The following is a 26,490-nucleotide window of genomic DNA, read 5'->3' as shown; positions in this document are numbered from 1 at the left end:
CTTAGTAATTTGATCACTCACTCCACAGCATTTAATAACAAATGAAAGGAACTGAGAAATATCTTTAACACTACAATCTTGTTCCTAAAGCCCAAAATAGCAAAATACTCCACAAATGAGAATATATACTTTTATCTGGAATATTTATACTGCTAAAGTTTAGAGAAAATAGTGCTTTACACTCTTTTTAATACCTTGTCTATTCTCTTTAATGGTTTTATTCTAGTTTGTAGATATTAAACAGTATTTTGATGTCACGTTAAACTCTTGAGAAAAGGTAAAATTAATTTTTTCCTATTATCTATTACGTAAGTACCAAAGACTAACTACAACCAACGATGATCCAGTAAATCATGCTTGTACTGTATGTTTACCAAATGTTTTCTATTCTTGGTCTTATTCAACAAGAAAATTTCAGCAATAAGATCTAAAATGAAAATAATCTTTTTATTCTTTCTATTCTAAAACTATGCAATTTGAACTAATTACTGAAAAAAATCTAAGATATAAGTATGCATAGCACGTGAAAACGAGGGTCAAATAGCAAAGAGAAATCAAATGGTAAATAAAAGATTGTGTATAAAACTAAAGGGAAGTTAATTCTAAAGGATTCGAACTATTGACAAAATTAGTTACCTGCAAATCTATTTCAGGCAGAAAAAACAATTTGTAACTGTTGTTAAGATATACATATACTGCCCTAGCTGGTTTGGCTCATTGGATAGAGTGTCAGCCTGTGGACTGAAGGGCACATGCCTGGGTTGTGGGCTCGATCCCCAGTAGGGGCCATGCAGGAGACAACCAATCAATGATTCTCATCATTGATGTTTCAGTCTCTCTCTCCCTCTCCCTCCTTCTCTGAAATCAATTTTAAAATGTTTTTTTTAATATATTTTATTGATTTTTTACAGAGAGGAAGGGAGAGAGATAGAGAGTTAGAAACATCGATCAGCTGCCTCCTGCACATCTCCCACTGGGGATGTGCCCGCAACCCAGGTACATGCCCTTGACCGGAATCGAACCTGGGACCTTTCAGTCCGCAGGCCAACACTCTATCCAATGAGCCAAACCGGTTTCGGCTAAAATGTATTTTTTTTAAAAAAAGATATACAACATATCTACCATGTTAACCATTTTAAAGTGTACAATTCAGTAATGTTAAGTGCATCAATGTTGTGCAACCAATCTCCAGAATTCTTTTCATTTTGCAAAACTGAAACTCTATACTCATTAAAGAGCAGCTCCCTAATCCCCCTTCCTACCCAGCTCTTGGAAACCACCTGGTTCTCGAAGACTTCCCTCAGAATGACGATGAAAATGAGCCCTAACCGGTTTGGCTCATTGGATAGAGCGTTGGCCTGCGGACTCAAGGATCCCAGGTTCGATTCCGGTCAAGAGCATGTGCCTTGGTTGCGGGTGCATCCCCTCCCCGGTGGTGAGTGTGCAGGAGGCAGCTGATCGATGTTTCTCTCTCATCAATGTTTCTAACTATCTATCCCTCTTCCTTCCTCTCTGTAAAAAATCAATAAAATATATTAAAAAAAAGAAAATGAGTGTCTGCAGCAAAGGCACTCCAGGGCCTTTGATCTGCACAGTTCAGCACAAACACCCTGCCTACTGGCCTCCCCAGTCAATGAGTGTAATCTGAGACTGTCTCTATGAATTTGACTGCTCTAGGTACCTCATAGAAGTGGAATCATAGAGTATTTGTCTTTCTGTGACTGGCTTATTTCACTTAGCTTAATATCCTTAAGGTTCAACCATAGTGTACCATGTGTCGGAATTTCCTTCCTTCTTTAGGCTGAATAATATTCCACTGTAAGTATATACCGCATTTTGTTTACCCATTCATCCACTAATAGACACTTTGGTTGCTTCCATCTTTTGGCTAATGTGAATAATGAACATCGGTATACAAATATCTCTTCAAGCAGGCAGTTTCCATAGGAATGAGTAAGCATTCCTGCCCCAATTTCCTCATTGGTAATTGGGAAATAATAGTAGTACTGATCTCATGATTTTTTAATATAGTTTAACTTAATTAATATGAGTGGCTTACATGGAAAAATGCATTCACAAAGTCTTAACTGCTATCATTATAATTAGTAACATCATCATCTCCTGACCAGCCCTACCCAACTGAAATGTAATCCACAAATGTAATTTTTTTAAAAATATATTTTATTGATTTTTTTACAGAGAGGAAGGGAAAGGGATAGAAAGCTAGAAACATCGATGAGAGAGAAACATCGATCAGCTGCCTCCTGTACACCTCCCACTGGGGGTGTGCCCACAACCAAGGCACATGCCCTTGACCAGAATCAAACCTGGGACCCCTCATTCCGCAGGTCAACGCTCCATCCACCGAGCCAAACCAGTTAGGGCCGCACATGTAATTTTAAATTTTCTAGTAGCCACATGAAAGAATGCAAAAGCATATAGAGGTTATTTCCACTGATACATTGCCTACGGCAGCAGTTCTCAACCTGTGGGTCGCGATCCCTTTGGCAGTCGAACAACCCTTTCACAGGGGTTGCCTAAGACCATCCTGCATAATCAGATATTTACATTACGATTCATAACAGTAGCAACATTACAGTTATGAAGTAGCAACAAAAATAACTGTATGGTTGGGTCACAACATGAGGAACTGTATCTAAAGGGCCAGAAGGTAAAGAACCACTGGCCTAGGGCCAGGGAAACAAAGGAAAAAATTAACAAATAGAACTACATCAAACTAAAAAGCTTCTGCACAGCAAAAGAAACCATCAACAAAATGAAAAGGGAAACTACTCAATAGGAGAACACATTCACCAATGATACATCTGATAAGGATTTAATTTCCAAAATATACAAAGAACTCATAACCATCAACACCAGGAAGACAATCCAATTAAAAGATGGGCAAAGGACCTGAATAGACACTTCTCCAAAGAGGATATACAGATTGCCAATAGACACATGAAGAAATGCTCAACATCACTAATCATCAGAGAGATGCAAATTAACACTACAATGAGTTATCACCTCATTCCTGCTGGCAAGGATGTGGAGAAAAGGAAGCCCGAGTACACTGCTGATAGAAAGGCAGACTGGTACAGCCACTGTGGAAATCAGTATGGAGCTTCCTCAAAAAATTAAAAATGGATCTGCCATTTGACCCAGCAATCTCACTACTGGGAATATATCCTAAGAATCCCAAAACACCTATCAGAAAGAATATATGCACCCCTATGTTGAGAGCAGTGTTATTTACAATAGCTAAGATCTAAAGACATCCCAAGTGCCCATCACTAGATGAGTGGATAAAAAAGCTATGGTACATTTACACAATAGAATACTATGCAGCTATAAAAAAGAAGGATCTCTTACCCTTTGAGACAGCATGGATGGACCTGGAGACTATTATGCTAAGGGAAATAGGCCAGTTAGAGAAAAACAAATATCACATGATCTCACTTATAAGTAGAATCTAAAGAACAAAATAAACTGATGAACAAAACAGGTCCAGAGGTATGGATGCATGGAACAGAATAACACACTTTATTATGGTGGGGGTTTGCGGGGAGGGGACAAGAGGAGATTAACCAAAGAATATATATGCATATATGCATAACCCCTGGACACAAACAATAACATGGTGAAGGCCTGGGGTACAGTGGGAGTTGGGTGGAAGGGGGCAAAAAGGGAGAAAATGGGAGACATCTGTAATACTGTCAACAATAAAATAAAATTTAAAAGAAAAAGAATGTAAAAGCAAACAGGTGATGACCCTTCAGTCCACAGACCGACGCTCTATCCACTGAGCCAAGCCGGCCAGGGCCCAGGTGATTAATTTAACAAAACATATCCTGAATATTATAATTTCATCATGTATTAGATATTTAAAAAACCTATTAGTGCTATATTTTGCATTCCTTTTTTTGAAAACCTTTTTTTTTAATCCTCACCCAAGGATATTTGTCCATTGATTTTTAGAGAGAGTGGGAGAAGGAAAGACAGAGAAATACTGATGTGAGAGAAACACATTGACTGGTTGCCTCTTGCAGGAGCCCTGACCAGGGCCAGGCCGGGGAGGAGCCTGCAATTGAGGTACGTGCCCTTGACCGGAATCGAACCTGGGACCCTTCAGTCCGCAAGCTGACGCTTTTATCAACTGAGCCAAACCAGCTAGGGCTTAATTTTTTTTTTTTTGGTACCCATCTTTGAAATTAAGTATATTTACACTTACAGGCACATTTCCAATTCTCAAAGCCAGATGTGGACAGTACAGCCTTAGGTTCTACTTGTCTAATCCTGTTTCACTAGCATACTGACTTGACAACAAAAATATTATTAAATTACTAGTGGCCCGGTGCACAAATTCATGCACATTGAAAGGAAAATAATTAGAAGAAATATTTTAACACACTGCGCACCAGTTTTATTGCTAGCTTTACCCAGTGGCCAGATAAGTTTCTACTGAACGAGTACAAAAAAGGTTTTACAAAGTATCATACTTTAAAAAGATATTAGCTTGCCGAAACCGGTTTGGCTCAGTGGATAGAGCGTCGGCCTGCGGACTGAAGGGTCCCAGGTTCAATTCCGGTCAAGGGCATGTACCTGGGTTGCGGGCACATCCCCAGTAGGAGATGTGCAGGAGGCAGCTGATCGATGTTTCTCTCTCACCGATGTTTCTAACTCTCTATTTCTCTCCCTTCCTCTCTGTAAAAAAATCAATAAAATATATTTTAAAAAAAAAAAGATATTAGCTTGTAAGAACATGTAATAAATAACTTCAAAATGAAATGGGCAATTTTAAGGCATGTCTTTAACATTTATGTAAAACACTGTGTAGTATGAAAACACAAGAATGCTCGGGTTCTGCCCGCAATGTGTTAATATTGCTATTCGCCCTTTCTCTATAATAGAAGTGTCAACCAAATTCACAATCGACAATGACAGATCGAAACACACGCATGCAACTGGCACCAGTGAAAGCTTTACATGTATCATGCATGCACGAGTCAACTTAGCCTTTTATAGATATAGAATAAACTTGCTTAATTAGACCTGCTTTCTGATTTAGCTAAACTTTTTCTAGCCCAGTGAAGCACCTCAACTTCTCTTTCAGGTAATTGTCAGCAGCATAGCAGTAAATATCAGCATGAAACAGATTATTATTGTAGATCACGCAGGGAGAACAAAGGGTAAAATATTTAACTGCAGCAGTGTTTGACTATAGTCTGTGCAGTGAGAAAACCTGAAGTCATTTTCAAGGTCCAAGATTTCTTACTTCTTTTCAATCGGGTCGTTTCTAAGCTTTCTAAATCTCCATTTTCCGGCTATTGAAAAGAAAATAGGATTCCACCGAGTTTCCTATCTACCTACTCTAGGACTTCTGTGAGGATCAAATGAGATGAGGCACAGGAAAACACTTCACAGACATTGGTTAAAGTGTAAATGTTGCCGAAACCGGTTTGGCTCAGTGGATAGAGCGTCGGCCTGCGGGCTGAGGGGTCCCAGGTTCGATTCCGGTCAAGGGCATGTACCTGGGTTGTGGGCACATCCCCAGTGGGAGATGTGCAGGAGGCGGCCGATCGATGTTTCTCTCCCATCGATGTTTCCATCTCTCTCCCTTCCTCTCTGTAAAAAATCAATAAAATATATATTTTTTTAAAAAAGTGTAAATGTTTCCATCTGGGTATAAAGCAAGTTGTGTTCCTGGGCTGAAGAAACTGCAAGGAGGCTAGTCGCTAGGGAGAGAAAGCTGGGTGTTGCTACATGACGTCATTACCCAGTGCCCAAAGCAACATTCCGGGCTGGCCATGGGGTCTTGGCAGTGTCGCCTGTGATTTGGTGGGCTATCGCTCTGGGTGGTGGCAGGGCCTGTGTCCCACTTAGGGGAAGCCGAGTGTTGCTTTGTCAGCCAGGTCCACGCGGCCACTGCTCTATAAATGGCAAGTGTGCGTCACAGCAGCTATGTTGAGCATCTGCCCTCTGGTGGTCAGTGCACATCATAGGGACCAGTTAGACAGTGGGAAGAACACTTAGCATATTAGCCTTTTATATATATATACTAGAGGCCCGGTGCACGAAATTCGTGCACTCGGGGTGGGGGGGTCCCCTCAGCCTGGCCTGTGCCTTTTCCCAGTCCAGGAGCCCTCAGGAGATGTCCAACTGACAGCTTAGGCAGGGAGTGGGCCTAAGCCGTCAGTCGGACATCCTTAGCGCTGCTGTGGAGGCAGGAGAAGCTCCCGCCACTGCCACTGCTACTGTATTAAACTTAGACTCAATCATCCAATCCCCAAAAATCCTATTGATTATGTTGACTGAAAGTACATTAAATGTTACTATTATTGTGAGTCCCTTAATTTCATTTATATAGTGCTCACTTGTTCAAATTATATCTTTAGTCAATCAAAATATCTCCCTCTTTTCCACCTTATAACCAAATTGTAAAGTACCCATGTTCTGCCCCAGCTGGTTTGGCTCAGTGGATAGAGCGTTGGCCTGCGGACTGAAGGGTCCCAGGCTCAATTCCAGTCAAGGGTACATGCCGGGATTGCAGGCTCGATCCCCAGTAGGGGATGTGCATCTCATCATTGATGTTTCTATCTCTCTCCCTCTCCCTTCCTCTCTGAAATCAATAAAAATATTTTTAAAAGAAACAATTTTTAAAAAAATAAAATAAAGTACCCATGTTCTATTTCAAGTTAACTATTGGTTTATCTTCCTGTAAAATGTAGTTGTAAAATTATAATGTATAATGTGCTAAAATGTAGGTATTTTGAAAATCATTTTATGTATTAAGCTCCATGTTTTAATATTTAAACTAACTACTAAAAGACAGATCAAGTGCTATATTTCAGAAAGTAATAAATATAAAGTATCAGTATGTTATAAATCAAACTAGAAATACAGCCCACTGGTGTGACTCAGAGGTTGAGCGTTAACCTATGAACCAGGAGGTCACAGTTCAATTCCCAGTCTGGACACATGCCCAGGTTGCAGGCTCGATCCCTAGGGGCATGCAGGAGCAGCCGTTCAGTGATTCTCTCTTTGATGTTTCTATTTCTCTCTCTCTTTCCCTTCCTCTCTGAAATCAATAAAATTTATAAAAACAAAGGCACACACTTCATTAAGAAGAAAAAAGAAATATATAAATTTGAATTTGTTTTTAATCTCTCCAGAGGATATGTTTAGAGAGAGGACGGAGAGGGAAAGACAGTAACACAGAGAAACATTGATGTGAGAGAGAAATATTCTTTTTCTTTTTTTTTTTAATTGATTTTTTACAGAGAGGAAGGGAGAGAGACAGAGAGTCAGAAACATCGATGAGAGAGAAACATCGATCAGCCGCCTCCTGCACATCCCCCACCGGGGATGTGCCCGCAACCCCAGGTACATGCCCTTGACCGGAATCGAACCTGGGACCTTGCAGTCCGCAGGCCGACGCTCTATCCACTGAGCCAAACCGGTTTCGGCGAGAGAGAAATATTGATCAGTTACCCCTCATATGCACCCTGACCAGGGATTGAACCCACAACCTAGGTATGTGCTCTGACTGAGAATTGAAACCACAACCTTTTGGTGTACGTGACAATGCTCCAACCAACAGAGTCGCTCGGCCAGGGCAAATTTAAATTTTATTCTTTATTATGATAGACTCACTATTTGAGGATGGGGAGGGGGGGAATTTGTAATGATATCAGGAATATTTCCATAATGAAGACTTACAGTGACAAAAAAAGAGGCTCTTTAGAAAAAGAGAATGAATTTATTCTTTAACAATGTGCATAAATAAAATGTTTATGACAATACTTTACCAAAAAGGTCAAGTTATATACTTACTATGATCAACTGCTTTTCATCAACTTTCTCTGCTTCTTTTAATTTCAAATCCTTTGGAATTGTTATCTCCAAATGGGTATTACATTTGGGCCAAGAATGATTTGGTGGTGTTTCCCTTTAAAAAAACAAAAACAAAAACAAACTAGTAAATGTTATAGATCTGTATCACTTCAAATTATTGAAAGGAAAAAAATAACTTATTTTCTATGCAACACTGACAAATTTCAACTCCAAGGAGAAAAAAACTTAACATTTTAAAAATCAGGAATGGAAAACCAAGAACACTATTAAGTTTCAACAAATAAACAAAAACTGCAGCACCTACTATAGTTTCAATAAGTTTTATAGTTTTAGCCATCTGAGTCACTACAGTTTGTCCTAAACACTGTTTTCAGTAATTTCTAAAGCAGTGGTCGCGAACCTTGGTGGTCCGTGGACCACAGGCTGGTGACCGCTGCTATAAAGTAAAATAAGTCAGGTTTAATTTAATTATATTAAAAACAAAACAAAAAGCTTCTGATCTACTTTAAAACTTTTACATGTTGATAATATCCAGCATTTTGAGGGATTTGAGGAAAGGAGCTTTTTCAAACACTTGCTCCACTTTGGAGGGAAATGTGGCAATGCAGGTTAAGTCCTCTGGCTATGAAATTTATCCTAGATATAAGTCACATAGTGGGCAAAGTTATATATGCTTCTCACAGGACTTTTTTTTAATAGAGATAAACTGGAAACAACCAAAATGTCTATAAAATGAAGTGTTAAATAAGGAACAAAATCTAATGTAGATTTTAAAAGAAGGTAAGATAGTAAAAGAAGCCCCAAATACATTAACTAAAAAAACAAAAGGAATAAAATAGCATATATAAGCATAGAAAAAAAAGATATAATGAATAGAAATTTGTGAATATCACTGTCTTTCTATGTGAAAAACTAAGGGTTTATAAGCATAACTTGTTAGGGAAAAATCTCCCACACTCAAAACTTACAGGTTAAAATCAAATTCTGTAAAAAACAGGACAGCAGACCCAAAATGGAGTCCCTTATCCTAAGCGCCAAGTCATCAAATAGAAGCTTAAATACAGTTTTGGCTCTCCTAGAAATACAATTTTAAGCCAATCAATCTGTAATCACTTGACCAGCACTAGTTAGGTAATCTGCCTAATATACCCCAGCCATCCCCTACAGAAAGTAGCTCTGCAATAACCAACACTCCTTTTTTCTGCCAATATAACTTCCTTGTTCCCACTTCCTCTGCCTATAAAAGTCATTTTGTACAGCTCCTCAAAGCTCCTTTCTATCTGCTAGATTAAATGCTGCTCAATTCTAACTGGTTTTGCTCAAATAAACTTAAATTTTTTAATATGCTTCAGTTTATCTTTTAGCTGTTGTTATATTTACACTTATATTAAACTAACATCTTACCTGTTATCACTGGTCTTAGATGTTTGATTATTGAGTATATTGTGCTGTTTGGGAGTTGAACCTGTAATTTAATCAAGATGGGTTATGTATTAAGCTTTATACTAGCTATCCATCTAATAGTTAAAAAATCATTCACAGAAGAAAAAAAGCTCAATATATTACATGCTTTATTTTTATTAAAGACCATTTGATAAAATTAGAGTCCCCTTTCTAGAAATTACTCTTCAGAGAAAAGGCAGAAAGGCTGTGCAGAGCCGCAAAGAGATCTAATGGTAAATTAACAGTATGCCTCTAGTTTTACCAAGTACTAGAACTGAACAACACAGGAAATTGCTTAATGTCTGCATAATTATATAACCTCGAAATGGAAATAAATGAAAACATTTTTGTTTAAAGAAATTGTAGGCTCTGGCTCATCCAGTGTGGCTGGCTGGTTAAGTGTCAACTTATGAACCAAGAGGTCAGTTTGACTCGGTTCAATTCCCTGTTAGGGCACAAGCCTAGGTTGCTCAATCCCCAGTAGGGGGCATGCAGGAAGCGGCCAATTCATTAGGTACCATTTCTCCAGAGAGTAAGTCACAAACAAAACAAAAGATTTAAAATAAAACAATTTTTGGGAGGGAGTCAAAGAATCACACCTAAGTTCTTTAAACAAGTCAATCAATAAAAGCAATTATGATTAAAAAAAAAAAGCAATTATGGTAGTGATCACACTTTTGAAAAACATAAGTAAGCAATGGTTAAGAAGGGTTTAACAGGCCTACCTGGTAGTACATATGGTTTCCTGTTATACTGACATTAAAAATAAAGTCTCTGAACATTGTGAAAGCCAAGGAATATTTTCAAAGTGTTACCTGGAAATTTACTGTCCCCTGTATCAATTTTTGCTTGACTGAGCAGAGTTGAAGCAGTAGTGTTATTTTCTACTAGATTATTTTCCAGTTTAGATTCCAAATGCAGGCTGAAATTCTGAACACATAATTCAAAATGTTAATATGTGCCTTTATATCAATCTTTTAGTCTTATACTAAAACTCTTTTAGTGAATCTTAGCATACTAAGAAAATTTAAGATAATTCTTTTTATTTGAAGTAATTCATCTAGACATGCCTTAAAAGTCTCTTCATGACCTCCCCACAAGCTATCCTGCCAGCATCAGCTCCCATTATTTGCCTTCATGCTACACTGAAAAACTTACTTCTCCCACAGTATATTCCATATTTGCCTGGCTCAATATTTTTTCTGAGTTTTACCTACCTAAACCTTGCCCAATACAGTAGCCACTGCCACATTTGACTATTAAGCTCTTAAAATGCAGTTAGTAGACTGACTCAAGATGTTATAAATGTAAATCACACACTGGATTTTTTACAGTTACTACAAGAAAGGCAAAATATCACAATTTTTAAAACTGATTGCATGTCAAAATGATAGTATATTTATACTAGGGACCCGGTGCACAGATTCATGCACATTGAAAGGAAATTAATTAGAAGGTGGCCAGCAGGGCAGGACTGGGCAAGATGGGCCAGACACACCCTGGAGCCAACCTCCCGCAGTCCCTCCCCAGCATCTGCGGAGTTGGGGCCCCTCCGGCAGGTGGGGTGGGGTCCCTCAGCCTGGCCTGCGGGGATCGGGCCAAAACCAGCTCTCCGACATACCCTGAGGGGTCCTGGAGTGCGAGAGGGCACACTGCAAAGTATGCAGTAAACCAGATTTGGGGCCAACAGAGCCCCAGCAACAACATAACCCATGGCCGAAGGTGGAATCTCACACCACCCCCCCACCCCCCCACACCGCCGTGAGGAATCAGGCTCCCTCCTCTCTGGTTTCAGGGTGCGTCACCCAAGAACCACCGCTGCCAAGTCATTGCAGCTCGGCAGTTCCCGCATTGAGCGTCTGCCCCCTGGTGGTCAGTGTGCATCACAGCAAGCAATCAAACTCCCAGTCTCCCGGTCAAACTCCCAAGGGGACACTTTGCATATTAGCCTTTTATATATATAGACTAGAGGCCCAGTGCATGAAAATTCATGCACTGGAGGAGGGGATCCCTCAGCCCAGCCTTCCCCCTCTCACAGTATGGGAGCGCTCAGGGGCGGGAGGTGGCCCAGCGATCAGGGGAAAACAACGACCCATCACACCTCTGCTACTGCCACTGCCGGCAGCACAAGCCTCAGCCGGCCCTGGTTACCTGCACCTCGGACCAGCCCTGGGAAGCTGGGCAGCCACCATCTGAGGGTTGCCTGTGCCTCGGGCTGGCCCTGGGCAGCTGGGGGCTGAGGGGACTAGGGGACTCTGGAGGCAGGCACGTGCATCTGCCGCCCCAGCGGAGCTGAGGGGACTGAGTGCCGCCATCTTGTGGCTGTGGGCGCAGCCACCTTTGAGGGTGGGGCAGTCAATTAGCATATTCCCTCCTTATTGGACGTGAGTGCTGCCATCTTTGCAACCACATGAGGGTCAATTAGCATATTCCCTCTTTATTAGATAGGATGACAGAATAAATAAAATATAATAATTTTACCAGTTTCTCTTCTTTTTTAAAGCTATCAGAAAAATTTAAAAGATATATGTGGTTATTATATTTCTACTGGACAGTGCTAATCTAGAACACCTTTCTTCCTGTATACACTCAACTCATTACTTAAATATTAACCTCCTCCACAAAGCCTTTTTCAAGCTTTCCCATTCCCTTCCCCCAAATTTGGAATAATTTTCCATCTACTTCATATCTACCTATTCATGCCCATATCACTTCCTATTTTGAATGTTTTTGGTTCATCTCCTATAATTCTTAAGAGCAAAGATCATTATATTTATCTCTGTATCCCTAAGAGTCCCTGAGTCAGAACCTTGTCAAAGCAGATACTCAATACCTTCCAAAAGAAAAAACTCCAATCTCTATCAACATTGGCTATCTCAGAGAAATGGAAATAAAAAGGAAAAGAGTTAACTTTCTGAGCATGTGTATATCTATCTGTACTGAGATTGTTACAATGAATGTGCAACATTTTTTTTAACATGTTTTTGAAAAAGATGAACTTTTTTTCATTGAAGAGTCAGAAAAATTAAAAACAAGACCAATATTACCAATTAATCTTCATTAAAAGGAAGTTAGTTAAAGTTAATGGTTTTAAACAAATTATAAAATAACTGAGATTTACAATCCATATAGCACAAATAATTTAAATTCAGCCCAAAGAATTCACTGAAGGCCCATTAGATGAGATGCTTAAACTTATCAAATCATCATTTCAGTACAGCTGAGACTAACACTGCATACAAGAGCAAATTACGGGCACCCATAGAAAAAGTTTTCAAATGATGTAAGATTTGTTTCACATTTTCATATACATGCAAACTGTTAGCATTTATGTAAACATTTAAAACACAAATAGTGCTGAGTATTCTTTACGGATAAACATACACAGTAAAATCATAAAAAGAAAAATCTACACCAACTCTAAGAAGACAGGTGAAATGGAAAGAAGAGGAGGTATTTAACCAGGGGTGGACAAACTTTTTGACTCGAGGGCCACAATGGGTTCTTAAACTGGACCAGAGGGCCAGAACAAAAGCATGGATGGAGTGTTTGTGTGAACTAATATAAATTCAAAGTAAACATCATTACATAAAAGGGTACGGTCTTTTTTTTTTTTTAGTTTTATTCATTTCAAACAGGCCGGATCCAGCCTGCGGGCCACAGTTTGCCCACGGCTGTATTTAACTCTGTAATGCATTTTTCTTATTTTAAAGGACACAAATTCAATAAAATGTTAATTTTTGTCAAATTTAGGTGATAGAAAGTAATGTAATGTTAGTCTTTGTGATACTGAGAATGCTTGAAATATTCAAGAATTTTCAAATATAAATAAAATTTTTAAGCACATGTTTCATAGGACTGTTTCTCATAATGTTTCTCAAGACAGAGGGACTATATAAATCCAAAGCACATTTTAATAAAAGCAATAACACTGTGGTCTAAGTGAGTATCTCTATTCTAGTACAGTTTAGTCCAAAAAAATGAATATTTCTTATTCTTCAATATATTCTCTTTAAACTGTCTCCTTTCAAGTTTTGACAGGTATTTCTGCATCAAGGAGTAGAAGACACTCTCCAGCAACCCTGGAGTACAAGCTATGTTTGCTGACAAAACACCCTGAATAGAAAGCCAACCCATCTCTACAAGCAGCCACACTTACTACTAATACTACCAACTCACTATTTACTTCTAATTACTATCATTATTTGAATAATTACCTTCTAATTGATGCTCTCATTTCCATTTGTACAGAAAATAAAATCTAAGAGTATCATATAGTGTCTGTTCTCTTTAAGTTCACTTTGATTTTTACGCCATGAGAATAAACAATGATCTATATTTTCATGGCTTCTGGTATAAAGCCCAGGCTCCTCACTCACACAAATTTGCTCCTAGACCAAAATGCCTACAAAGAAAGCTTTAAATCACTCCCAAAACATTAGGATGACTTGACTTTTTTCTCCATTCATAATTTTTTTCCTCAAATCATCTTTTAATGCTCAGAGTATGTTGCTATAGAAAGAATGCTGGGTCCTGGTCAGGTGGCTCAGCTGGCTGAGTGTCATCCCATGCACCAAAAGGTTGCAGGTTCAATTCCTGGTCAGGGCACATACTTAGTTTGCAGGTTCCATCCCGTCTAGGCAAATATGGGAAGCAACCAATAGATGTTTCTCTCCCATATTAATATTTCTCTTTCTCTCTCACTCTCTTCCTCTCTCTAAAATCAAGAAACCTATCCTCAGGTGAGGATTAAAAAAACAAAAAGAATGCTGGGCTTGAGATTCAGGACATCTGGATTGTAATCCTATTTTTGCCACCAAACATGTGACCTAAATCACATTCTGCTATTGCTCAGTTATCTCATTATAAATTTAAATAATTGAAACAAATTAGCAGAGTTTTAAAATCTGTAGTACAGAGCTCCATGGTTCTATATATATGAAATTTCTGCTCACTGATTTTACATGATATTTTACCTATGATTTAATTTGGAAAGAAATGGGCTTAGCTGCTTTTATAAAGTTTCAAAACTACCATCTTAGATAATTCATTGAAAGTTTCTTTTTATTACACTGTTTTTCATTTACTTTTCCATTTTAAAAGTTCTTAGCCACACCCTAGCTGGTGTGGCTCAATTGGTTGGAGTGTTGTGTCCTATTCAACAGAAGGTCGCAGGTTTGATTCCTGGTCAGGGCATATACCCAGGTTGTCAGTTTCATCCTCGGTCGGGCACATGCAGGAAGCAACCAATAAATGTTTTATTCTCACATTGATGTTTCTCTCTCCCCCCCACCCCCTTTTCCTGTCCTGTCTCTTTAAAATCAATTTTTTTAAAAGCATGTCCTTAAGTGAGGATTAAAATAAAAATTCTTAGCCACTATAATTTAAGACTAAAGACTGAAATATTTACATCTTTCAAACATGTTATTTGCCAAGTGTTCAAAATGGCAAACCAAAGGAAACCCTACTGACATAAATTTTTAATTTTTAAATTTTATTAAGTGGAGAAAACAGGCTGATTTGTGTCAGATGAAATTAATTTTAACAGCTTGGTAAGAATTTAGCCCAACTTAAAATTCTATAGTTTAGTCACTATGAAATATAGTTTCTGTGGTTACAATTAACAGGAAAAATGAAACATATCACTATGTTAAATGAAAAGGAAAAGCTAAAATTCAACTGGTTTATGGCTCAGATTAAAAAAAAAAAAAAGAAAGAGCCCTAGCCAGTTTGGTTCAATGGATAGAGTGTTGGCCTGAGGACTGACGGGCCCCAAGTTTGATTCCAGACAAGGGCACATTCGGAGTTTGGGCTCGATTCCCAGTAGCGGGCATGTAGGAGGCAGCCAATCAATGATTCTCTCTCATCATTGATGTTTCTATCTCTCTCTCTTTCTCCCTTCCTCTCTGAAATCAATAAAAATATATTTAAAAAATAAAGACTGAAAATGAGGAAATAATGAAACATGCATGTAAATGTGAGACTCACCACAAGACTGGATTAATAAAACAAATGACTCTTCAGTCTTTTATGATTCCTAAGATAAAATATATTATAAACACTTATTTCTTATTAAAAAGTACTCAGACAATTCTATTGTACATAATAAAAATAGATTACCTTATCTAGTGTTGATTCAAAAGAATCTTTCATCTGGTTATCCAATGGTGAGTCAGGAAGTGGTTTTATCTGATTATCCAAATGAAAATTTTCAGGAGCTTTTTTTGTGGCTTTATTCATTTCAACTGTAGTATCACTACTTTTAACTTCTTCAGAATTAATTTCTTCCTGCTGGCAAGCTGTATTTTTATCATATGGTTTTGTCCCTAAAAATGTACTTTGAGTCACTGGATGAGGCATTTCTAATGCTGGTAGTGAAAAACTAGTTCGTACTAAGCCCAATTTAGGGGAAACTTGAGAGTCCAACTTATTTTGCTGCACAGAGTTAAATTTTGAGAGTTTAATTTTAGTCCAGTTGGAGTTCTTTTTAGTTGAGCTGTTTATTCCATTTAGTACACATTTCACAGGCTTTGTTTTTCTACTGGGGAAGAAACGATTACACTGAACATCCTGATTTGTTTCCTTCTGATGAAGTATTTGTCTTTCATTATCAGCCTTTTCCAATTTTATTTCTGCAGGCTTCTCCTCCTTTACACTTTCCGTTTGTAAAGATTCCTTTTTTACCTCTACAGTATCTGACTCGATTTCACCAGCAATTTCTTCACAGAGCTGGAGAATGCTACCTCGTTTATTCTTTCCTGCTTGCTCATTATCTATACTTTGTTCAGGCACTGATGGCTGTGAACTTTTGGAGAGTTTTGCACTTGTATTTACTTGTGAATGAACGGACTTCTTCATCTCATTTTTTTTAGAGACCACTGTAGTAGCCATACTTGATCTTTTTATCTCAGAAGTTACAGGCACGGATTTTGTTTCCTCTTTTCTAATATTCTTCTGAAGACAGTTTTCAGATGCTTTTATGCACTGAGAACTACAAATATAAGTTGACTGATGCTCTATTTTGCGTTTTTTTCCTTTTGGGGAATTCACTACTTCATTAATAACTGGATTTTCATCCTCTTTAGAGTCAGATTTTATTTCCAGTACTTTTCTTTTCACATGTTTTTGACTTGTTTTAACTTTATTAGACTTATTCTGAGTATTGCTAGAGTACTCTCTTCTTGCTGGTGGCAAACTCTGTTTAACTGCCTGAACTTGACCCTGGATTTCTCTACTCCGCAGAGACCTTGTTGAAACCTCCGTAAGCTGCTGTAGTCTTTGTGATCTCCGGTTAGGCTGTTCATTTGATTTAGGGGTTTCATGCACTGATATTTTCTGAGATTTCTTTTTTGTAGATTCTTGTTGAGAATGTCCCTTCAGAGTCACCATATTTTTATTAATGGACTTACTAGCTTTTTCATCATTGGATGCTGCCTTTGCTGACCTTGTACTCATACATGTCCCTAATTCAGGCTGATTTATTTTACTTTCACTAGAAGATTTAACCATTGACTTTATAGCTTGCTTTGGACCTGATCTCTTTGCTAGATTCTTTCCAGAACCTTGAATTTGTGCTTCTAAATTCTTATCATCACATTTTTTAATAACATTGGAGGAATTTTCTTTTGATTTCTCCTGAATGGACATTGTTCCTGAATCAGGTCCTCCTTTATTGAGTGGCTTCTGAGAGAATTTTTGTATCCTGGTAGGTGCGAATGCTGAATGTCCAGTATTATTACTGAGGAGCAGACCTTAAAAAATGACTTTGATGCCGATACACATTTTCAACAAAAATACTAGTTTGCTTCAAATAAGGTTTCTGTCATCCCTAGAATATGATAAAAGCTGGCATAAAGGCTAAAAGACATCTGCTTTACTTTGAGCAAGGCAATAGAAATTTGAAGACAATTTAATTCTAATTTGATATTTTTAGAACTTTTTGTGAAAGATACTTAATTCAGGTTCAATCTGTTTTGTTAATTTTTCATTTAATATTGGATTTCAGGTCAGCCCTATTACTGGAGGAGTTATTTATCACTGACCTCTCTGTTTTGACAAAGTTTTTGAAAACTTTTTTCTTCTGGAGTCTAGCGATATTGCACTTTGATTCATTTGAAACATGTCTTCCCTTATTTGCTGAGTCTGTTGGTTTCAAGTTCTTATATAACTTCTTTCGTTTAATAAAATATTTTATTAACATAGATTTCCTTTTGTGCTGCCATTTCTGAAAAATTAAAAAATAATAAATTGTATACAATCCAAGAAATATGGCAATGCTAATACTATACAGAAATAATCTTTATTTACATAAAATCTAACTTCTCCCTTTGAATTATTTAGTCTGTATAATTAAGGCTAAGAGAATAAAGTATCCCAAGTACATTCTTATGAATAATCAATAATGTGCCCTACATAATATGCATAGATGATGAAAATTAATTTACTTGGGGTTACTTACACTTCTGTTCCCACAAGACAAAATTGATCTTTCAGCCACCATAACTCATGAAAATTTGACAAAATCATTCCTTATATATCAACACATTACATAGCACCTACAAGAAAAAGTATTTTTAAATGTTTAAAAGGTACAGAGAAAAAATGTAATCATTCATTTACCTCCCATCAAATATCACAATCCATAATTTTACCCTGTCCTAACATTAGTCTTCAGAGCTTACTTTATACACAGCATAATTTCAGTATTTCTAACATCAAGTAAACAATGTTACATGCATCTAACAGAATAGCATGTATCAATTCTATATTGCAGGACAAAAGTCTTAATACAAAAAAGAAATAGTTAAATGTGCATATGTGTTACACTGGTAACGTGGGCCCAGCCAGCATGGCTCAGTGGTTGAACGTCAACCTATGAACCAGGAAATCACAGTTCGGTTCCCTGTAGGGCCATATGCTTAAGTTGCAGGCTCAATCCCCAGTGTGGGGCCTGCAGCAGGATCAGTGGTTCTCTCTCATCATTGATGTTTCTGTCTCTCTTTCTGTCCCTTCCTTTTTAAAATCAATAAAAATGTATTTTTTTAAAAACTGGTAAAATAAAATACTATTGTGAGGAAAAGCAGTGCTGCATAAGTAACTCTATACATAGAAAAACAATGACAGTTAAAAAGGCATATTTAGTCCTGGCCAGTGTGGCTGAGCTGGTTGGAGCTTCATCCCTGGCACCAAAGGGTCTCAAGTTCAATTCCTGGTCAGGGCACATACCCAGATTGTGGATTCAATCCCCAGTGGAGAAATGTACAGGAGGTAACCAATCAGTGTTTCTCTCTCACATTGATGTTTCTCTTTCACTCCCTCCCTCCCTTCCTCTCTCTCTAAAATCAATTCACAAATGCCCTGACCGGTTTGGCTCAGTGGATAGAGCGTCCGCCTGCGGACTGAGGGGTCCCAGGTTCGATTCCGGTCAAGGGCATGTACCTTGGTTGCAGGCACATCCCCTGTAGGAGGTGTGCAGGAGGCAGCTGATAGATGTTTCTCTCTCATCGATGTTTCTAACTCTCTATCCCTCTCTCTTCCTCTCTGTAAGGAATCAATAAAATATATTAAAAAAAATAAATAAAATAAAATAAATTCACAAAAATAAAATAGGTTACTTCTGAGATTTCTCCATATTTTAAGAAAAAGGCAAATTTAAACACACATTAACCTTTATTCTCATGTAAAACCTACTAAAAATACACTAGAATAAAACAAGACAAACTCATAAATCCGAAGGAAAAGAGAAAATGATAAGCAGCAGAACTACAGAAACCACAGAATCCCTCAGGATCCAGGACCTGGCAATGCCAGGCTCCATAGGAGATGGGGATAAAAATGGGACTAAAAAAAAGTTAAAATGCCCTAACCGGTTTGGCTCAGTGGATAGAGCGTTGGCCTGCGGACTGAAGGGTCCCAGGTTTGATTCTGGTCAAGGGCATGTACCTTAGTTACGGGCACATCCCCAGTAGGGGGTGTGCAGGAGGCAGCTGATTGATGTTTCTCTCTCAACACTGTTTCTAACTCTCTATCCATCTCCCTTCCTCTCTGTAAAAAAATCAATAAAATATATATTTTTTTAAAAAAAGTTAAAATATTGCAAGACTGCCTTTCCAGTTACAGGCACCCAGGAGACTGCCCTACATCATTCCCCGAAGACAGGAGGTATAAATCTCTGGTCAGAGTAAAACAAAAGGCTTTTCATCTGCGGGTTCAACAGTCACAGATAAAGCAATAAGTAACAAAGTGACAACAAAGAAAATAAGTAGTTCATATACTGATTGGTAAAACCCACTCCCTTCAACCTCTTTGCCTACTCAGAGACTCCTAGAGGACAGCAGCCAAGCCTATGCCTTCTACAAAAAAAAAAAAAAGAAAACTGAAAGATTATTTTCTAATGAATTTGACAAGTCTAGAGAAAAGACCTAAAAAAGTACCAATAAGGCCCACAGTCAGTAAGCATAGACACATACACATACACACATACACATACACACCAGTCAAGATAGTGGCATAGGTAAGCACAGTACTCAAATCCTCCCACAACCACATCAAGATTACAACAGAACAACCATCATTCAGAGCTGCCTGAAGTCCAGCTGAACAGAAGGCCTACAACTAAGGATATAAGGAAAAAGTCATGTTAACCTTGTCCAATAGTCTAGTACTTGGGGTTTTAGAAAACAGAGAAAAAGAATTAACAACAATTAAGAATGCAAAAAATTTTCCTAAAACTAAAAGTTCAGAAGTAAATATATATAGTAGAGGCCCGATGCACGAAATTCATGCAAGAGTAGGCCTTCCTTCCCCTGGCTGCCAGCACTGGCTTCCCTTAGCACCTGGGACCCAGGCTTCCCTCACAGCCCCAGCTTCGTCCAAAGGATGTCTGGAGGGACATCGTCTAATTAGCATATTATGCTTTTATTATTATAGATATGCCCTTATTGACTTTCACATGAATAAATTAGATAATTAAATAGAACTTTATATAGCACTCTTTTTTTAATATATATTTTTATTGATTTCAGAGAGGGAGAAGGAGAAACATCAATGATGAGAGAGAATCATTGATTGGCTGCCTCCTGCACACCCCACAAGGGGATTGAGCCAGCTACCTGGTCATGTGCCCTTTACCAGAATTGAACCCAAGGCCCTTCAGTTCGCAGACGCTCTATCCACTGAGCCAAACCGGCTAGGGCTATATACTAGTATAGCCACTCTTGATTCTCTACTCATGCCAATGAGTTGGCAATTGAAGTACTAAGGATATTTTCAAATATTTCTTTCTTAGTACCATCAACTTTTGGAGTATATAAACCAAAAAAGCAAGTATCATGATATATAGGGTGACACAAGAAGTTGCTCACTAAATTCAGCAAATAGTTTTTAACAGTGTTACAGAGATGATACAATCAAACAAGGAGAAGTAATAAAAATTTAAAAGGCAGAAAATTATTATTTGCAGAAAAAAAATTTAAAACAATAGAAAAACTATTAGGTATGTGGATTCAATATGGTGAATAAGTAAAAAGTAAACATCAAAATCAAAAGCTTTAAATAAATAATAATCAGCTGAGATATATAGAAAATAAAGTATCACATACCAGTTTCAAAAATACATACATAAATCAAAAAAAGTAATGGGGTGTCCTTGACCAAAATTGAATCCGGGACCCTTCAAGTCCGCAGGCTGACACTCTATTCCACTGAGCCCAACCGGGTTGCGCGCTCGATCCCCAAAAGGGGGCATGCAGGAGGCAGCCAATCAATGATACTCTCTCATCATTAATGTCTCTCTCTCTCTCCCCCTCTCCCTTCCTCTCTGAAATAAATAAAAATATGTATTTTTTAAAAAGTAGTAAATAGGGTGTAGACTTGTGCTTGCTGATATTGAAATACATTTAACAATTTAGCTCCAACATATCAATAAGAGATTAATGGAAAAGAGACTCCAAAAACAGGCCCAAAATGCATAAGGAAATTTAGTACATATAAAGTTGGTATTAATTTCATATTAATAAAGAAACGATTATTCAACAATTGGTGTTAAGACAACCAGGTAACCATCTGGGTAATTTTGGTTTAAGAGTGAGGTAACAGCCCTGGCTGGTGTGGCTCAGATGGTTGGGAGTGTCATCCAGTGCACCAGAGGTCCTGGGTTCAATCCCAGAAGGCAACTGATTGATGCATCTCTCCCATATCAATGCCTCTCTCTCTCTCTTTCTGTCTCCCTCCCTCCCTAAAATCAATTTTTTTTAAACAGTGAGATGATGTCCAGAAAAAATGTAATCATTAAAAATTAAACCAGCCCTGTCCTAACCGGTTTGGCTCAGTGGATAGAGCATCGTCCTGTGATCTGAAAGGTCCCAGGTTCGATTCCGGTCAAGGGCATGTACCTTGGTTGCGGGCACATCCCCAGTAGGGGGTGTGCAGGAGGCAGCTGATCGATGTTTCTCTGTCATCGATGTTTCTAACTCTCTATCCCTCTCCCTTCTTCTCTGTAAAAAATCAATAAAATATACTTTTAAAAAATTAAACCATAAAAACAGTGCGCAAGATAATATTTATTTTCAGAGAGGGGAAGGCTTTCAAGTCTTATCACAAAATTCAAAAGCCAAGTTAGAGAGTCAAAACTGGGGGAAAATATTGGCCAAAAACAGCAAAAATTAATACATACTATATTCACAGAAAAAAAAAAGACGAGAGATGGCTAATGTGATAACATAATAATATAAATGTAAAAGAACTATGGGAGCAAGTGTCAGCAGAAAAAAGCTTACTTTTCACTATATATCCACTTAATGTTTTGTTATGTAAACATATAACCTTGTCAAAAAATTAAAATGTAAGTAAAATTTCTCTCTGAAAATACAAAGTATATTTGATACACTAATAATCATCTTGGAAAGCACCAAGTTATAAAAGTATAAATCACTTACCTTACTGAAATGGAAATCACATGTCACTTTTTTCTTTAAGTTGACTGGTGATGCTTCTAATGAATGATGCTTCTAATAACTTCCCGTTTGTTTGTAAATTAATCTTTAAAAAAAAAAAGTCTATAGCTAAGATAAAACAATCTATTAAAAAACATGAGAATACAAAAACAGTATTTCCTATTAACTGATATATTAGAACAACTTAGACTAAGCAATACTAAGTAAACAATGGCCTAATGACAATTTTCATGATTATATGGAAAACATCACACAGCTGCAATACGGGCACCATCTCATTTTACACTGTTTAATAGACATGGGTTTTCTTCAAAAATAATCACCTCCCTGAAAGGAATTTTATTTCCCTTCCCAACTGATGCTAAGCTTGGCCACATGCCTTACTTTGGCCCCATGGTGGGCAAAGTATATTTCCCTGCCTCCATGCCTTGGTCATCTTATCTGTTTTGGCCAATAGAATGTTAGCAGAAATTATGCAAACAAAGGTTTGAAATATCTTTGTGCAACTGAGCTTGCCTCCTTCTACCTCTGCCATCACTATGACAAGTTTCACCAGGTAGACACTGCCCTTTCAACCTAGGCCCCAGAATAAACACAAATAGAACTGAGCCAAATCCCAAATAAGGTGTCAAGCCCAACCTACAATGAGAAGCAAAGCCCACCCAAATTACTGTCTTAATTTTCTTTATTACTTTAGCACTAAAAATCCTAATTTTTAAATTGATAAATTACATGACTGTACTTCTTTTCCTCTCAATTTCTAAATATTTAGAAATATTTTATTTAGAAACACTTGGCAGTTGGCACCTACCTTAGAAAAGAGGTAAATTAATACACAAATATACAGTAATTGTCAATCACCTGTTCAGGTATGCTAAGGACAATTTTACTTTAATTTGCCGAACGTGCTAAATCATCACTAATCCAGCATTATACAACTTAATAACCACCTTAGTATTAAATAAAACCTTGCAATCAAAAACAAAAATGCATTCTCTAACCTGTTAACAAACTAAAATGCCCCCCCCAACCCATAGCGAGCTTATTACTATAATCCTAATGAAATCATATTGGGGCCCAAAAAACCCCACAATATTCAAACTTTACATAAAATGATCACTTCGGAAAACCCATAACATTTTCATTTACAATAGAAAGATATTTAAAAGACACATGTTAGAAAGAATTTAAGAGTATGCCCAATTTCCCATAGTACTTTATAATAAAATGTACTCAAATGTTAATCATGCCCAGCTGGTGTGGCTCAGTGGTTGAGCATGGACCTATGAACCAAGAGGTTGCAGTTTGATTCCCAGTCAGGACACATGCCTGGGGTTGCAAGCTCCATTCCCAGTGCGGGGCATACAGGAGGGAGCTGATCATTGATTCTCTCTCATTTATGATTCTCTCTTTCTCACTTCCTCTCTGAAATGAATAAAAATACATATTTTAAAAAATTCACCTCTTTATACAATACACTTTTTTCCTGTAATAAATTACCAAGCTGAAAAGGGTCATCCAGGAAAGGAGTTAATGGCATTTATTTAGTAGGGTCCTTTTTCAATTCTTCTGGAAGCATAGTTTATGTATTTAAACTAGAGGCCCGGTGCACGAAATTCATGCATGGGGGGGTGTCCCTCAGCCCAGCCTGCATCCTCTCCAATCCGGGACCCCTCAGGGGATAACTGGCAGTCAGCCATCCCTCTTGCAATCCGGGACCACTGGCTCCTAACCGCTCACCTGCCTGCCTGTCTGCTGCCCCTAATTGCTCCTCTGCCTGCCTGCCTGCTGCCCCTAACTGCTCCTCTGCCTGCCAGCCTGATCCCCCTAACTGCTCCTCTGCCTGCCAGCCTGATCCCCCTAACTGCCTCTGCCTCAGCCCCACCACCCTGGCTTTGTCCAGAAGGACATCGGGAAGTTGTCTGGTCTAATTAGCATATTACCCTTTTATTAGTATAGAAGGTGCCTAGCAGAAAATCTTGTATGGGGCTGGTGTTAAAAAAATTACTGTTCACTACATAATTATAATGCTGATCAATGAGGAATGACAGCATATTTTCCTCAGCCAGGAATGATTAAAGTGGACAGAAGCTCATAAGCCAGGGCAAGTTTTGTCCTAAAAAGGGTATTTCCAAAGCACACACCTGACCTAAGGAATAAATACAGTACTGCATTCTGCCTGAAAGGAGTGTTTCTGTTAGTTTTCTTATTTCCTCACATGCTGTAAAGTTGAATTTGCAGCTTCCAAATTAAGCATTTTTAAAGCACTTTTCATCCTATTCCTGTAACTAATTCCATGGTGAGAATTTTCAAGTTTCTCGAATTAAAAAAAGTTCCATTGGTGTTGCCACCCTTTGTAAAACAGAAACCCAGGACCAAATCAGAAGAAAGGGTGAATTACAGCAAAGAAGTTCACTGCAACCAGGATGTTTTAAACTGACCAGTGTTTCATCCCGTTTTTTTAAAAATTAACTTAGATGGGGAAAACAAGACCCACATTTTACCATTCCACTAAGTAGCATTCTTTTATTGGTTTCAGCGAAGGGCAATTTACTTACTGAAATATGATTTGATCACATTTAAATGCTGTGTGCTGCAATGACTTCCTGCTGAAAGTGCCCCATTTCAGCTACCTGAGCGCTACGGAAAACAAGTACGTACTTCTCAAATCTCAACGATTTACCTCCTTCCCCGCCCCCGCGGCGCCTCCCCCTCTCCCGGAACACACTGTGAGCGCAGGGCGTCCAGAACTCCGCGTTTACGGGTGGGGGTGGGGGTCGGGGGAGACGAGAGGCTGGGAGTCTGGAGCGGGAGAGTTCCCAATCTTTGGACCTGCTATCCCATTCTGCCCGAGTAAAACAAACCCTCGCTGTCAAATCATTTTATGAATGGTAAAAGTCGAGCACCAATTCCCTTCTCGTCGCATCTATCCCTATCAATCTCATCACGGCCCCCACGGCCCCTATACCCAGGGAGGTCTAACCTGTGCCCCGACCTCATCTCCGAACCGAACCACCCACCGACCGGGGCCCCCGCCCCCTCCCAGGCCAAAGACCGTGGGAACCAGCCCCCAGGCCCGCCCGGCGGCCGGCAGAGGCGAGCTCGCGGTCCCGGCGGGGCCAGCGGCTGGCGGCGGGGCCGGGCAGCCGCCGCAGGAACCGCCGCGCAGGGAAGTCACCGGGGGGCGGAAACGAGGCCGGGCTACCTGCGGGCCGGCGCCGTCGCCGCCCGCAGCCGCAATGGCTGCACGCCACCTGGGGCCGCCGGGGGAGCCCCAGCCTAGCCCCGTCCTCGGCCGCGGTCCCTCATTCCCGCGGACCGCCCAGCAAACAGCAGCAGCAGGTGAAGCGGCGACGGGGCAGCCGAGACGCGCAGGTTGTTCGCTTACCGCAGGCGCCGGCGCGTCGTAGCCGCCCGCTGCCTCTCAGGGGCTCCGGGAGCGGGACCAGCGGAGTAGGAAGAGGCGTGCGAGGCGGCGAGACCCCAGGGTGGGACAGGTGGGGGCGAGCGGTCCGGCTCTCCGAGTGGCTGGCAAGAGGGAAATGAGGGCGCAGGCGGCACGACAGCCAGCGGCAGGGCGGTCGGGACGCTCGCGGACCTTCCTCACTCCTGGCCGAGGGTCCAACGCGAGCCGGCAGACCGCCTCACATCCGGGTATCAGGAGACACTCAGCTGCTTCTGCCGGGACCGCCGTCTCCTCCGCGGCGCAGAAACGCCAAACTTCCGGCGACGACGGCGACGCCTCGGCCGTCAGATGGGAGTTACCTGCGACTGTCTTGGGTGCGCTTGCGCAACGCTCCTCCTCGGCTCGCACGGGCTCAGCTGACGTGCCCCGAAGACGAAGATGGCCGCCACGCTCGCTGCGTGTCACGCAGTTTTTCACTCCGGCCGGGACGGCGGGGCGTCGGGGGAAAGGCGAGCCGGCGTCCACCCCAGGCGCAGGCGCGGTGGGAGGCCTCGCGTGCGGGCACCGCGGGTGGGCGCCTCGCTGGGAAGCGGCTGCGCCCCCTGGCGGTGGCCGCTTGCACTTCTCGGGGTCGTCTCTTGGAATAAAGCCACCCACGCCCCCAGCGGTGGTAGTTTGTGCTGGAAACGCGTCGCCGCAGGGGCCTTTGTCGGTGGTAGGGACTGCTCCCTGCGACCTCTAATGCAAATGCCTTTTAATCTTAATGGGCCAGTGTAAAGAAAAGGGGGGGGGAGGGTAATTGACCCTTCTCTTTCCTTCCCCTGCATTGCACTC

The 26,490-nt window shown here is 39.9% G+C and overlaps 1 protein-coding gene across 1 annotated transcript in view; it reads right to left on the bottom strand.

The window, feature by feature from the left end:
* ESCO1 (establishment of sister chromatid cohesion N-acetyltransferase 1) overlaps window positions 1-26,136 on the bottom strand; it is a 38,061-nt gene extending 11,925 nt beyond the window's left edge. The window contains exons 1-7 of the mRNA XM_081097469.1: window positions 25,639-26,136; window positions 22,233-22,335; window positions 17,756-17,852; window positions 15,418-17,521; window positions 10,113-10,227; window positions 9,259-9,319; window positions 7,834-7,948 (exon numbers count right to left, since the gene is read on the bottom strand). Coding sequence (XP_080953595.1) covers window positions 7,834-7,948; window positions 9,259-9,319; window positions 10,113-10,227; window positions 15,418-16,944 — 1,818 coding nt within the window. The 5' untranslated portion in view covers window positions 16,945-17,521; window positions 17,756-17,852; window positions 22,233-22,335; window positions 25,639-26,136. The remainder of the gene's footprint in view (window positions 1-7,833; window positions 7,949-9,258; window positions 9,320-10,112; window positions 10,228-15,417; window positions 17,522-17,755; window positions 17,853-22,232; window positions 22,336-25,638) is intronic.
* Window positions 26,137-26,490: the final 354 nt, after the last annotated feature.

This window comes from Myotis nattereri, assembly GCF_964212035.1.
Source record: "Myotis nattereri genome assembly, chromosome: 8".
Taxonomy (NCBI): Eukaryota; Metazoa; Chordata; class Mammalia; order Chiroptera; family Vespertilionidae; genus Myotis; species Myotis nattereri.
Note: the sequence above shows the minus strand (reverse complement) of the source record. Positions and strands in the feature narration are given on the sequence as shown.